Source organism: Dipteris shenzhenensis, chromosome 15 (genome assembly GCF_047967505.1).
Source record: "Dipteris shenzhenensis isolate YYH24624 ecotype China chromosome 15, Dip_SZ_1.0, whole genome shotgun sequence".
Taxonomy (NCBI): Eukaryota; Viridiplantae; Streptophyta; class Polypodiopsida; order Gleicheniales; family Dipteridaceae; genus Dipteris; species Dipteris shenzhenensis.
In genome coordinates, this window is record NC_141610.1 from 40944585 (window position 1) to 40960923 (window position 16339).

Below are 16339 nucleotides of genomic sequence, written 5' to 3' on the forward strand. Positions count from 1 at the left end.
CTACAGCTATCCCTCCATAAAGGCTTTCTCTTTCTAGCCTACAGGCTGTTTTTTAAAGCTGTTCTCATTCCAGCCCCATTTCCACACTCTCCTCACCCAAGGTAGCTTCAAAGGCATCAAGGACTTCATCTACAAAAGGGTTAAGTCACGAAGGGAGCCTGTATTGTCAAGTTTATCTCATTTACAGCACTATTTCATGTTGTTTCTACTATCTTTCTAGAAACTAGTGCTTGCCTCTAATTTTGGATGTAAGTGGTGATTGTTGCGGGCTTCTTCCTCGTGGATTGGGCAAGCCAAGAGTTGAAACCTGAGCTTGGAGTCCTCCTTTTTGTTGTCTACCTTGCACATATGCTCTTGAGTCTTGTATCTAGGTCCTAGATTTTCAATGAGTTCATCAGTTTGGAAGGTGCATTGCACCTTGGTCTTGTATCTCCATTTTCAAGAATAAAGTGAGCCTGGATAAGGGGGGGGGGGCCGTGTTGGCCCCTCAATCATATTGCAATTTCCAATGATGTCACTTTGTGTTTAAGCTGTATAAGTCTTAATTCCAGCTTAATTGCAAACTCTTAAGTTCAAGTATATGTGTTTGGCAAGTCGCAATCATTTCATTCAAACGTCTCTGCAAAATCCGTTGTTTGAATTGATAGAAAGCACCGAGTAGTTTACAGTCTAGAAAATTTATAAAAATCTGATACTTGGTCTCCATCATTGTAGTTGAAGTTCCGGGAGTTGATCCCCCACATTCTAACTGTCTCCCGGGAATGCTTGGCCAATGGCAATGAGGAGGTAGCACTTTTGGCCTTTGAAATATTTGATGAACTAGTGGAGTCACCTGTGCCTGTACTCGGTGCATCTATCTCCTCCATCGTTCAGTTTGCTCTGGAAGTGTGTTTCAACAAAGCGCTTGAGATGAATGTGCGACATCAAGTAAGTTGCCAAGCTATTTGGCATTCTTGGTCCTCTTTCAGCTGTAAACTGTATAAGTTTGCCCTTTGTGGGATTGGGCAAGGAAGTTCAATGTGGCATGGTGACAGCTATCTCTTTTTAGTAGTGCTGAGCCTTTTCTTTCCATACAGGCTATTCAGATTATATCATGGCTGGCTAAGTACAAGCCAAAGACATTGGGAAAGTATAAGGCTGTTGGTCCTATTTTAAGTGTGATATGTCCTCTACTTGCGGAAGGAAATAATCAGCATGATGAAGATGATCTTTCGATGGATCGAGCAGCTGCAGAAGTCCTGGATACAATGGCAATGAGTCTCCCCAAAAAACATATTTTCCCCCCCGTTCTTGATTTTTCTGCAAGGAATTTTGGTAGCTCTGATCCTAATTGTCGAGAAGCAGCAGTCATGGCTTTGGGTGTAATATCTGAGGGCTGCTTTGAGATCATGAAAAAGAAGTTGGAGGACATATTAAGCTTGGTATTACAAGCATTACAGGACCCTGAAGAACTGGTACGGGGGACAGCGAGTTTCGCTCTAGGGCAGTTTGCTGAACATCTACAACCTGACATTATTCAACATTACAAGACAGTACTCCCTTGCATATTTAATGTATTGAACGACACATCTGCAGAAGTGCAGGTAATTCTATATTTCGTTGCTCCACATCTCAGCCCCTTATATGTCTAAAATGGCCATTGATCATTGTCTTGAATTGACAGGAGAAAGCATATTATGCATTGGCTGCATTTTGTGAAAATCTAAAGGCTGAAATACTTCCATATCTTGAGCCTCTTTTGGGAAAGCTGTTGGAGGCATTACAAAGTAATCGACGTGATTTGCAGGAAACTTGCATGGTATTTTTGTGAACTCTTTTTGCTGCCTGGGCATGATCAAACAATCTCCTACTCAGTCGCCAAGAACAATGAAGGACAGCATAGTGAAAGGAAAAAGTGAATCGAACAAAGAGATAAATTTATGGAATTAGAACTTCTCACTGTAGCATCCAAAGTATGATTGTGGACTTGACCTAAATTTTACTAATTGCCATTTTGTCTCTCTAGTCAGCAATAGGATCAGCAGCGGCAGCAGCGGAGCTAGCTTTTGTTCCTTATGCTGAGCGTGTATTAGAGTTAATGAAGAGCTTTATGGTGCTGACCAAGGACGAGGATTTGTCTGCTCGTGCACGAGCTACTGAGCTTGTTGGCATAATTGCCATAGCTGTTGGGCGCCAGAATATCGAACCTGTATTGCCTGGGTTTATTGAAGCTGCTATTGCAGTTGAGTTTGAAATCTGCTTGCTTGTCTGCAAGAAAGTCAAGTTCTCCCGTCTAACTTATCGTAATGCATTAGTTTCTTCATTCCCACAACATCCAGCTTTAATATTTGCCTGTGTCAAGAGTGCCACCTTTTAAATTTAGTTCCTGGATTCTATTTGCCAAAATCTTTGAGGTCTCATGCATGATTGATCTCAATTGATTATGTTTGCGTCATTGTCTTAATTCTGATATGGATGATATGATGATTGTTTATATAAGTGTTTTTCTTGCAGGGATTTTCTCTAGATTTCAGCGAACTCCGGGAGTATACTCATGGCTTCTTGAGCAATGTTGCTGAGGTCCTTGAGGAGGGTTTGGTCCAGGTGCTTTTTCTTTTTTTTTCTGAGCCCTCTCTTGAAAGAAGTCAAGTTTGCTGAAACATCGAATGACATTTCCATGTCTTGTCTCAAAAGGAAGAAAATAGCATACTTGTCTTGTCATCGAACAGCATATGAAACACCATTTGTTGCACTCTATCATTGGAAGAGAATTAAACTTTGCCTTGTTTATTCCAAAGTTTGAAGTTAGGTGAGCATCCCTTTCATTGCTTTTTTTTTTTTTGGTTCTGTTTCTTATATGGTTTTAGAGGACATGACTGTTCTAGAAGCGAATAGGAAAGATGATTTCATAATTTCTTAGTTATAGCTATATAAAACTAGATCCAAAGTATAAAGAGGTGAAAAAGCTGCGCTTTATATTTTGATCTGACATCTGAAATAAAAAATGAAGACATTAATTTGAAAAAGAAAATATGTACATTAATTCTTTGTATCTTAAATGGTGTGTTGCCCTATTAGCTAGATTTAGATGCTCATTTGGGAGAGACTAAAATGAAACCGTTTAGACTTCACAAGCAATTGTAGCTTAAATAAAGAGATTTTGGACTACCTTTTGATTAGCCTTCTCCTTTAGTGCTAGCCTTCGTTATGGCTGAGTCTGCCCTTCACCTGCGGAGTGCCGACAGAAACTCAGTACAAAGACTTTGTATAAATGGATGCTCAAGTATGTGTGGTTGTGTGGATTTGTATGTGTGAGAGCATATTTGTATGTGTGAGAGCATATTTTTATATGTGTGGTTGTGTGGATTTGTATGTGTGAGAGCATATTTTTATACTATGGTCTACACCCACTGTTGGGCGCTGATGGTGTCAGTGGGGATGTCATAGTAGCTAGTCCTTGCTATGCGTGATGGAGTTTATGGTTTTCAATCTTATGAATGACTATCATGACATTGAAACTACACTATGTTGTGTTTTTAGAGGATGAGTTTGGGAATGGATTCATCTAGGTATATGTACATGCCAAGGATGTATTCTTAGCAACTTTTTATCTTTTTGCTTATAAATTTGGGTTGCATGGATCGACAAGGGAATCATTTTCTGATTCAGAGAGAGGCCTTAAATGTGAAAATTCAGTCAATTGTTGTGCTGTCCTTTTTGCCCATGTAACCTCATTCCTCCATTTAGTCATATGCCAGTTTCCATACTCCCTAATGACATTCTGTATACGAGAGACAAAGCTGTCCCAAGCATAATCCATGTCCTCCTGGGCATGCAAAGGCAAGGGATGAATTGCAAGTCTGATCATTTGCTAGAAATAGCGATGTCGGAAATAAGCCTGATTAACATGCAATAATCTACTGGAACGGGGTGGCAAATCATCCAGTGGCATACCAAGGTGCAGATTCATCCATAATGGGGCATGATCTGACAAGCCCAATGAGAAATCTACGAGGAGATGAGGGCTAAAATCTGCATATTGTTGTGGGTAAAACAAATACCATCTGTCAAGCCTTGCCCAGTATGTAGTAAGTGCATTATGATGAAAAGTATATCCAGGCACCGACCCTTGGAGAAGCAGCCATAAATCTTCAGCTTGCACAAAAAGAAGCATGCTATCCCATTTCTGCCTTTCCAATGATAGCATATGAGATCTTGAAGTGGTGTTATCTCTTGGCAGAGGGGAATTATTAAAATCTCCACATATGAATGCATTAGATCTCCATGGATATTTGCTTAAAGAATCCCATAAAGAAGCCCTCATGGCAGAGGTCTGGGAGGCATAGACTGATGCAAACTCAAGAATATCACCATTGACATTACATTGTATGACCATCCATCTGCCACTGCTGTCATTGAAGGCTAACTAAGGCTCCAGCTCATGTCTACCCATTATGCATACACCTGAGTAGGTAGTGGTACCAGCATAGTATATGTCATAACCGCCAAAATAATCATGATGACTAACCTTAAAGTGTTGATTATGCTCTTGCAAACAAACAATATCTGGCTGCATTTTATGTACATAATTCCATAAAAGCCTCGACTTTGAGACATTGCAGAGGCTCTGTACATTGTATGTAAAGCACTTAAGTGTTTGATGCATGGAAGAGGTATATACAGTAAAGTACAAGTATAGAACAAGATGTCAGAGAGGCAAAGCCTCTGCCTGCATGGGTTGCGTTCCCTCATGATCCATGAAAGAAATAGCATTCTCCCCTTCTTAAGAATCACATATGGGGATGCCCTTCTTCAAAACCCCCACCCAATTTTGAAGGATAGGAGCTGAAGTAGAAGCCTGTCCTGGTGAGGGAGAAGAAGCATCCCATTGACGAGATTGAAAGGGGCGTTGCTTCAATACAACCACCTTCTTAGGCTGTTGAAAACCATCCCGATCAGTTCTCGTAGATTCCTTCATCTTCTCTATTTCTTTATCTTTTCTTTTCCAGCAAGTGATTGCACCTAATTAATTGGTTTGGCATTCTTTGCTCCATTTCTATTTGCTGTCTTAGCTTGCAAATTCTCATTCTTTTCCCGTGTCTGGGGTGGCAAGGCATTGGGAGGGGGTTGATGCAGAACCATTGGGCATTCAGAGGCTAGATGCCGAAACTTGTGGCAGGCAAAACAAGCTCCTGCAAACACACCCCATTTCAATTCAAAATACTTTTTTCCCAATTGCACTCCCTCAACTTCCACTGCAATAGAAGGAGGGGTAGGTGTACCAGTGTCCCAGAGAATGCAGAATCTGTTACGGTTTCCCATAGGGCGTGGAGGACAAATGACATATCCCAAGGAAGCAGCCAAGCCAGGCAATTCTTCATGCATATAATCCGAGAAGTTAACAACCTCAACCCATACAGGACAATGATGTCATATAAGACTTTGATAATCCTTGTTTGGGGACCAGGGCATAGCATGTACCATCTGCTTCCCGTAAAAGAGGGGAGAAAGCTCAAGTAGCCTCTGCTTGCACAAAGCATCTGATAAATGAACCTCATAAAAGCCTCTAGATGCAAAATAGACTCCCTCTACAAAGCATCCTCCAAGGATGGACTTAATCGACTGTGCAACATCACTGGCTGCTAGGATTCTTCCTGGAAAGAAAATTATTACAGTGGTTTGAGATAGCTTCCTGAGAGGATTCACGAGGGATGGCAATTTCAATTTGTATGTGACCTCTGGAACTGGTTTGCCCCATTCCTGTCGTGACTGCTGAAAGTCATCCTTAAGTGTATCAAACACGTGTTGAGCTTCCATAGTAAGTTCATCATCTTGTGATGCAGGTTGTGAAGGACGGCCCTTGGCAGATATGTGAAGGACGGCCCTTGGCATCTGCGGGTCTTTCTTTTCGAGCATATGTACAAACATCCGAACCTGAAGCCATGATTGAAATACGGCAAGGCAAGAAAGACTATACGGAGAAGTATAGAGTGAAAGAAAACCAGACAGAGCGCTGTACGGAAAAGCATAGGAGCAAGACCCAGAATTGTACGGAAAAGATACTAGATTGTACGGACAAGGCTGGACTGTACGGAAATACAAACGGAACTATACGAAAAAGGCTGGATTGTACGGAGATGCAGACGGGGCACGGAAAGGACTGCACTGTACGGAAATATTGACGAGGCTGTACGGACGTACGGAACGTAGATGTCAGAAAAGAGTACGGCGATGCAGACAGGTATGGATCTGCACGCGGAGCTGCGCAGAGGTAAGTCGAGCCTACCCTTGTTTGTACGGTTGTATGGAAACCATACGGCGACCGTACAGGTGTATGGATAGAAAGGGAGCATGTAAGGAATCCTTGGCGAGGCTGGAGAGCAGAGGCCGCACTCTCTCACACACACACACCACACACGCTGAGACACACACACACACACACACACACACACACACACACACACAGACAGACAGAGACACACATAGACACACACACTTTTTTTTTGTGGGAAGAAATCTTTTATTGCTGGAAAACACACACACACACACACACACACACGCACGCACGCACGCACACACACATGTGCACGCCACACGCGTGCGCTTGTACGCTCTTGTTGATCCGAGAGGAACACAAAAATGAGGAGGCACTTTGTTGCATAGAGCTCGTCCAGAGTGAGGTAGCACAAACTTGATTGAGAGGCCAACAACAAGAGATGTTGGCTAATGTGCAGGCTAGCTTGAGCTTGTCGGCTTCCACACATGCACCACCCTCTGCAGCTTGAGCTTGTCGGCTTCCACCCATGCACCACCCTTTGCACCAGCCAAGGTGACCTACTTGGTGCGCCTCGAAATTCACCAAGTATGACGTTAAGTGTGTATCACTCAACTATTTTGCAGTTTGTTCATCAATTTGTAGCACATTTCCCTCTTGCACGGATTTTAAGATGAGCAAGTTAAAGTCCATCTCGCAACTCCTTATCTCACGGGTGAGGCAGTTACATAGTGGCTGTAATCCTCCCTCGTAAAAGACAGCAGAGACACTCTTATTCTTTACACAATCGCTAGCTCTCTCGTGGAACCTCACGCTCATAATTTACTGCAGAAACACTCGTAAGAGCTCTCTCTCTCTCTCTCTCTCTCTCTCTCTCTCTCTCTCTACACACACAGCTAGGGCCCAAGACAACATGTTGGGCTGGACCCCCTTGAAGGTATTTTATTTCTTGAAGAGAGAATCTGTTACAAGAGTTCAGCGTAGAGCTGCTTGATACAAAAAATCCAAAACGTGAATGAATGAATCATTACATGAGCTCTCAGGCTCCCTTTCTTGGCAACAAGCCACTTGTCAATTTCTACATTACTTTCCTAGTTACATGCCACGAAGGGAAACTCTGGAGTCTTCGAAGCACTTGGTCACGCGAACCGCCTCCTAGACTCTGATTAGGCTCCCGTAGCGCTTAGGAAAATAACTCTTCCTGGTACTTGCAACAATTAATTAAAGCGCACCACCATGGTACCCATTAATTGTTAGCGATTTGCATGCAAATAACACACTGTGGACTAACTCTAGTCACGGTGGGCGTCCCCACTTAACACATGTGCACACATAACAAATATAAAAATATATATTTATTCTCTGGTTGACCGAAGTCAACGCTCTTGATCATAATTAAGGAGCTTTGACCAAGGGTCGAGGCACCTTAATTATAGCCAAGTCTCTCTAACCGAAGTTGGCACAAGTCTCTAACCGAAGTTGGCACAACTCTCTAACCGAAGTTGGCACATCTTGGTTAACCGTTGTTAACCCTCTTGACGCATGCCAAGTCTCGTTGGCCGAAGTCAACACTCTCTGACCATAGTCAGATCTGTAGTTCTCTGTTAACCGTAGTTAACGCTCTCGGTAATAAACTAAGTCTCCTCGACCGAGGTAAGGTTTACTTGACCAGAGTTAAGTATCTTTTACCGTAGTCAATTCTTTGACCATAATTAACACATATTAAACTCTTTAATTATGATCAAATAAATGGTCAACTGTACTTTGACTTAGGATATTTACATTGTGGTGACATCCCCTTGGCTTCTATTCAGTTGACCTCAACTGAAAAGCTTCCTTGTAAACATCCAAAAGCTGTGGATGATTGGATAACATGTCTTCGTCCATCCACTTGGCATCTAATGCCGTATAATTCTTGAATTTTACAAGATACCTGTAAAACTCCTCGCCCTGAGGGCCTTTGCGTACAGTATGGTACGCAATTTGCTCTGGCTGAAGGATCTTTCCAGCTCATCCACTTCTGGTGGATCCTCTGATATTGGCTCTGTAGGCTCTGGCCCTTGGAATTTCTTTAGAAGACTCACATGGAATGCATTGTGAATCCTCCAATGCTCTGGCAATGATAACCTGTATGCAAACTCATTTATTCTTTCTGTGACCCTGAAAGGGCCATAGTATCTGGGAGATAACTTTGCATACACTTTCAGTTTGCCTTTAAACTTGCGGAGCCTAGCTTTTTCAAACTTCAAAAGTACCCAATCTCCTTCCTTGAGATCTAACTGTCTCCTATGCTTATCTGCAGCTCTTTTATGTTTCTCTTAAGACCTTTCGATTGCTGTCCGGACTTGGCTGTAAGCTGTCTAGAGGTCTCTCACAAACTGATTAGCTGCAAATATTTCATCATTGGTCCTCAGGATAGGTGGCAAAATCACCTTCCCATAAATGACCTCAAAGGGGGCTTTCCCTGTAGAGCTGTGTACTGTATTATTGTAAGCAAACTCTACTAATGGTAGGTACTTTTCCCAGTCTGAACCTTGGTCACCCCCGTAGCATTTCAGCATATCCAATGCTGTAGAATTTGCTACTTCACTTTGACCATCCGTCTGGGGATGGAAAGAAAAAGAAAAATTCAGATTCGTCCCCATGTTATCAAATAAAGCTCTCAGAATAGATTGGTCATTCTGGGATCTCGATCATTGACAATGGACTTAGGCATACCATGGTGCTTAAAGATCTGTGCCATGAAAAGCTTAGCCATATGATCTGCCTTTATGGTTTTGCGAACCGGAATGAAATGAGCTTGCTTGCTGATTCTATCAATGATAGTCCAAATCCCATCATTCCCTGACTTTGATCTTGGCAAATCAAAAATAAAGTCCATTGTAATACTTTCCCATGGTGCCTGAGGCACGGGAAGAGGCATAAGTAGGCCAGGTGCCTTCCGTCTATCATACTTCACTTTCTGACACGTAAGGCATTCAATAACAAACTGATGTATATCTTTCCGCATCCTTGGCCAAAAGAAATACCTCTCTAGTGCTAGAGTTGTTGCTGTAATTCCTGTGTGTCCAGCATAGGGAGGTGCATGGCATTACTCCAAAATCTTTTTTGTCGTCTCCTGGGTGATGCATAGGCAATCATCTTTCATTAGATGCCCATCTTTCAGGGAATAGTGACTGGTGGATTGCACCTCTTGCATTTGCTGTAAAATCTCACCAAAATCTGCATCACTAGCATATTGCTCCCTCATGCCTTCTAGGTCCTGATGATAAGCAATAGTCACATTATTGACATGGGGTCTTCGGGACAAGGCATCTGCCACTCTGTTCCGAATTCTTGGGGTATGGACAATCTGAAAATGATACATTGACAGCATGTTTGCCCATTTCATATGCTTCTCGGAAAGCTTGGTCTGAGTCAAAAAGTATATCAGACTTTGGTGATCTGTTTTAACGGTAAAATCTGCACCCAAAAGATAGTGCTTCCATGTATGGATGGCATGAATTACAGCCAATAACTCTTTCTCATAGATTCCCAGTATCTTTCAGCATCACGCAACATTCGGCTCTCGTAGGCTACTACATGTCCATTCTGATGTAATGCAGCCCCAACACACTCTCCACAAGCATCGGAATCAACATCAAAAGGTTGATAAAGATCCGAGACTACAAGAATAGGCTCTGTAGTCAACTTCTCCTTGAGTGTATTGAATGCTTTCTTCTATGATATTCCCCATGTGAAGGCTGCATTTTTCTTAGTAAGGTCATGTAATGGAGCTGCGATATCAGCAAAATGCTTGATAAACCTTCTGTAGTAAGAACACATGCCTAGGAAATTGTGAACTTCATGCATAGTTTTCAGCTCTGGCCATTCCTGAATGGCATGGATCTTTGTTGGATCCCTCTGTATCCCATTCTTGGATATTATATGCTCCAGATAATGGATTTCTTCCAGGAAGAATTCACTTTTCTTGCTATTTGCATAGAGCTGATGATTTCTCAGCTCTTGAAAAACTATAGCAAGATGTTCCTTGTGCTCTTCTTCGGACTTAGAAAAGACAATTATGTCATCGAAGAAGGTACCAGTGAACTGTCTGTAGGGTCGAAAGATACGATCCATCATCCTGTTGAAGGTAGCTGGGGCATTGGTCAATCCAAAAGGCATCACCAGATATTCATACAACCCAAAAGTAGTGCGGAACGTTGTCTTGTGCAGATCCTGAGGCTGTATCCTCACTTGGTGATAGCCACTCTTTAAGTCTATCCTGGTGAAAACTGAAGCTCCATTTAACTGATCCAGCACATCATCAATGCGTGGAATAGGGAATCTATTCTTAGGGAATCTATTCTTGATGGTCATTTTGTTCAGTGCGCGGTAATCGATGCACATACGGAATGAACCATCTTTCTTCTGTACTAGCAGTATAGGGGAACAAAAAGGAGAAGAACTGGGTTGAATCAACCCCTTGGACAACAAGTCCTGTACTTGAGCCATAATCTCCTCTCTCTGAGTCGCACTGACTCTATAAGGTGGTCTGTTTGGTGGCTCACTACCAGGCATTAACTCTATCTGATGATCTTCTGGTCTCTCTGGGGGTAACTCCCTTGGCAAAGCATCGGAAAAGAAATCTTTAAAGTTTATAAGAAACTGAAACTTATCTTTGTTTGCATCATTCATTTCAGCATGCATATCATTCTCTTTTTCTTTTACAAAAACCATGTACACGGAAATTGCAGACTTTATTGCTTTACCACATGTAACATCAAATACAATGGGGATAGTCTCCCCTTTATTCCTGGCAACTAAACGCTGGTTTTTCCCCCTATGGATAAAACTCAGTACCCTCTCAGGGTATTCTATCGTCACTTTCTTTCGATGGAACCACGGTGTACCAAGTACAACATCATGCTGCTTGAGAGGAGAGATTAAAAAGTCCTCCTGATCTACATAGTTCTGCACATGGACACAAAGCTTTCCAATCAAAGGAGTAACTTGCACTGGATTCCCTTGAAACATTTGATCAGCATCAAGAGCTCTGCCTAGTTCTTCAGTTTTTATCCCTAATCTCGGGGCTAAATCTTTAGATATGAAATTGTTTGTAGACCCTAAATCAAATAGGATTAATGCTTGCTGATCTCTTATCTTTCCCCATGATAGCAAAATCTCTTTTTCTTTTGGGTCTGAGGTACTTCCCAAAACATTTGGGACTGCTCCCACCATTGGCCTGGGTGGTACTTGTGGCTTTTTCTGCTCCTTAGAACCCGAAGGCATCTCAGGGTACTGGGCAGCTTTATGTCCCTCTTTCCCACACTTAAAGCATTTCCCATCTCTGTGAAACTGAGCTATCTGTTCAGGAGTGAATGGGGAGTGAATGGGGATTTGCCTTTATATGACTTTGAAAATTGAGTACCCCTTGGCTTCTGAGGCTGAAACCCTTTCTTTTCAACCTTGGGGTACTCTTTCTTTTTTGATTTTGAAAAATCAGTTTTCTTTCTTTCAGCACGTCCTGCATGCAAGGATAGTACCGTGGATGGATCTTGTAACGGCACAAGACTAGCTACTGAAGCTGAATGTATAAGGTCTTGAATGTTCTTTGCCCCCAAAGCATTCACTACTGCCTGGGTTCTTGGACTGAGATGTACTTTCTCATTTGGGTTCCTTTGGAGATCTTTTTGAAAGGTGCAACGTGCAAATAAGCATCCCAAAACTTTTGGTTGTACACATCCACTGTATCTCCTGCATCCATATGCAAATTGTCCCAATCTTGAAGAACATGATCTCTAAACTGTTTAGGCATAAACTGCTGGTAGAAGGCTTTCTTGAAGTCCTTCCACTTCTTTGGGGCTGACCCATCTGTAGTCTGTGCACTCCACCATGCACTAGTTGTAGCTGTCAAGTGCAAACTGACCATTCTTAACTTGGAGGATTCTGAAAACTTTTCTGTACCGAATGCTGCATCAAACTGCCTGATAAACTGCAATGCTTTGTCTGTATGACCATACTGTCCATTGTAGGTCATAAACTTGACAGATTTACCTCCCTCTTTGAATTCCTTGGTCTCTCTGGAAGACTTACTCTTCCTAGACTTCTTGTGTTTCCTTCTTTTCCTTGATGGTTTATCTGATAAAGAAGAAGATACAGAAGTCGAACTCGAGGTAGACGGTGATGGACTAGGAGATCGGTGATGATGCCTCGATCTCTTCCTGCTATGAGACCGTCCCCTATGAGATCTCTCTTTCTCTGGCGGTACACGAGAGTGTGCCTTTGGCATTGGCACGTCATATGCTGAAAGGGGCATAGCTTCTGCTTGAAACAAATGATGAGCCCTTGGAGATTTTCTGAAATTTTCCATCTCTTGTATACGAGTGCGTACCATCTGCTCAAATTCTTGCTGAGTTTGCTGCACACTTCTTTGTCTTGGATGTACATCCCTATCTTGTGAATCCCACTGGATAGGTGATTGAGCCATTTTCTTACAACTCGTCTGAGATCTGCAAATTTCTCACACACACACTGTGTATGCAACCGATGCACGTTGTCTTTGCTTTTCAAAGGGAAAAATCACCTCAACAAGAGGTGTCTTGCATTCACAACTTATGCCAGTACCGGGCTGTCAACTCAAGGCATATACCCACAAAGTTGTCGAGGCATCAACAACTATATTGCCCCTTTTCTGGCTGCTGCAAAAAGCACTCAGAATGCATCTGACTGCCTTTTCCTGAGCACAAAGGCATACATTTTCTTTTTCTGGAAATCTCTGATTTTACTGTCTTTCTGCTGCTTTTCTGACAGTAAATACTCTCTCAGATAGGTGAAGACTGCTGGCAGAAACAGTCTCTGCAACTGTCTTTTTTTTTTTGGGGACAGTAACAAGATGGAGTAATTGGCTGGTTACTCTAACCAGACTGACTGGTTCTGGTCTGGTTAGTTTGCAACTGGACTAACTAGACTGGTCACAGTCTGGTTACAGTGACCAGACTAGACTGGTTGGGTCAACTAATTGGACCTCTAACCAGTCCACTAACCAAGGTTGAGTTAGATTAACCCCTGGTCGGCCATGTCAGCATCCATGTCACCTGTTAGAATGCCAGGTCATCTCACACGTGCATGCCACGTCATCCCTTGCATGTGGGTCTGCCACATCAGCTGACACATGTCAGAATGACACGTCAGCACTGTTCTGTGCACTGCCACGTGTCGTATGTGCCACGTCAGCTCTGGCTGCCTTGCCTGCCAAGACCTCTGCCACGTCACTGCCACATCAGCAGATTACTACCCCAAGGATTTTGCAAAGGATGAACGTCGGAAGTGCTCCGCGTCACATCGCCGTTCCTGATCGCAAATTCTCACGAGGCTCTTGCTCATTGTTCTACACAGAGACCTCAGAAAAGACGATTCTGTTTGCAAATTTTCACAGGACCTTGAAAGCGAAACTACAACGCTCCAGATCAAGGCATTAACTCAAATGGCTCAGCCGACGCTAGTCTGATTTCGCCTTGCGCCATGATCTCACAAGGTTTCCGTCAAACCGGCGCTTACTTACGGGATTTCATCGACAGTCTTTGCTGCCTGGCGGAGCGTCGCTCCGTCCTCAATCCTCTTGATCACTAGAGTAATACTCCACTCCTTGTGTGGGTTCTCCGTCAGACACCTCTGCAATCCATGGCACCCTCACGCGTAGATGTCTGCATCTCGTTAGCTTTTCGTCAGAGCCGTGATTTCTATGTAGTCGACTAAAAGGTCCCTTGCTCTACAATTTGCGCCTGCACGTCACGCTTACCCCGACACTATACAAGGTCACGGTGGGTCTATGCTTTCTTTCTCTCCTATCTCTTGGATCGTCACAGTTTAAGAAAATTGTGAAGCCATGCTCTGATACCAATGTAATCCTCCCTCGTAAAAGACAGCAGAGACACTCTCATTTCTTTACGCAATCGCTAGAGCTCTCGTAGAACCTCACGCTCATAATTTACTACAGAAACACTCATAAGAGCTCTCTCTCTCTCTCTACACACACACACACACAGAGCTAGGGCCCAGGACAACATGTTGGGCTGGACCCCCCCGAAGGTATTTTATTTCTTGAAGAGAGAAACTGTTACAAGAGTTTAGCGTAGAGCTGCCTGATACAAAAATCCAAAACGTGAATGAATGAATCATAACATGAGCTCTCAGGCTCCCTTTCTTGGCAACAAGCCACTTGTAAATTTCTACATTACTTTCCTAGTTACATGCGACTAAGGGCAACTCTGCAGTCTTCGAAGCACTTGGTCACGCGAACCGCCTCCTAGACTCTGATTAGGCTCCCGTAGCGCTTAGGAAAATAACTCTTCTTGGTACCTGCAACAATTAATTAAAGCGCACCACCATGGCACCCATTAATTGATTATTACACATTTGCTTCAGTGCGACTGATATTTAGGGATTCAGTGGTTTCGTAAGCATTTGCCTATTCGTCATTGATGTCATAATACCTTCACGGTTGTAGAAGGTCGTCCTGAGCCTGTTGTTTTATTGTTGTTTTATTGGGATTGCATTGATTTTACATATTCGCGCTCATCGTGCTATCCGCAAGGGTGCAGTGTGTGCGCTTATCTATGTCTGCTGCCAGGAGGCCGTAGTTTAATCAACCCCTCTATTGGGACATATCATGGTCAATCCACTCGACGAGTTTTTAGGATGGCATACTCTGTGATGATCTACCTCTCTAGCTTCCACCTAGTCAATTGGAGGATCATCATACTAACTTGGTTCTAGGTTCTACTCCACCAAGTAAGTTTCTCTACTGGCTTCCTAAGTCTATGGAGGGAGGGTTAGAGCAGCAATCATCTTAGTAACTGCGTGTTGGGTTTGTCCAACAGTCTTCTTCACCACTCGCAGTTCCCATACTTTTCGTATAGAAAACGGATAAGTTAGCACGCTTGTGTGTTGACTATAGGGTACTTAACGAGCAATAAGTTGTTGATGCCCCGTGTTGGGTACATTTTAGAGAGACTTAATGGCACCAACTATTTTTGCAAGATAAAAATCCTCAGTCTTGAGAACTATAAAAATCTGAATTGTACGATTGGATATGTTCTAGTATTACAGTGGTATATTTTTCTATCACCTTAGTAGACATGTAAATTCTTTGAATTTTAGTCCAAGTGGAGGTCAACTGTTCAACTTTATTGAGATATCTTACGCGGTAGCAGAAGCCCTAACAGCTAAAAAATTCTCAGTCTTTAGAACAAAGAAAATCTGAATTTATACGATGGGATATATTCTAGTGTTACAAAGGCACCTTAGCGGACATGCAAGTTCTTTGAATTTTCGTCAAAGTGATGATCAGATGTTCAACTTTGTCGAGATATTTTACATAGGTTGAGAAGCCCCATCAGCTAAAAAACTCTCAGTCTTTAGAACAACAAAAATCCAAATTTGTATGATTGGATACATTCTAGTCTTACAAAGGTATATATAGATCTAAAAAGTTGCTACCATCTGGTCTCCATTTTCGATGCTGACATTTCAGAGACGGCGTTTAGGACTGAACGAGTTCACTATGAGTTCGTGGTTATGCCATATAGGCTAAGAATGCACCGCCAATGTTCAACAAAATGATGTCAAGGGTGTTTGCTCAGTACATAGGAGTGTGCCTATTCATCTTTCTCTTTAATATTCTCATATTTTTGGCTATAATAGCGCAACATGTAAAGGATGTGCGAATGCTCTTCAACAGTTGCGTGGCAATGAGTTCTTCTTAAATGCCAAAAAGAGTGAATTTGGCTGATGGAGATTCAGTATTTGGGATATTTATAAGTGCAAAAGGCATTTGCTTGGACCTTGAAAAGGTTTAGGCCACCACAATTGGGATGTCCTTGTGATGCCTCAAGAGATCTGCCCTTTCATTGGCCTCTGCAAGGCATATCATGCTGACATGGATGGATTCTCAATACACGCACGAACTTATTGAAAGTGGTGAAGACATGCGGACATAAGATTTTAGTGACCGGCGCAACTTTACAAGCCTTCCACGACTTACAATTGTTGGCTACCACTGCACCAGTATTGAAATTAGCATTGTGGAACTATACTTTGTTGGTC

The 16339-nt window shown here is 42.7% G+C and overlaps 1 protein-coding gene across 2 annotated transcripts in view; it reads left to right on the plus strand.

Moving 5' to 3' along the window:
- LOC147893818 (ARM repeat superfamily protein) overlaps window positions 1-16339 on the plus strand; it is an 89761-nt gene that overhangs the window by 52956 nt on the left and 20466 nt on the right. For both annotated transcript variants that reach the window (XM_087385569.1, XM_087385570.1), the window contains exons 6-10: window positions 715-927; window positions 1077-1583; window positions 1664-1798; window positions 2006-2221; window positions 2494-2583. In XM_087385569.1, coding sequence (XP_087241695.1) covers window positions 715-927; window positions 1077-1583; window positions 1664-1798; window positions 2006-2221; window positions 2494-2583 — 1161 coding nt within the window. The remainder of the gene's footprint in view (window positions 1-714; window positions 928-1076; window positions 1584-1663; window positions 1799-2005; window positions 2222-2493; window positions 2584-16339) is intronic.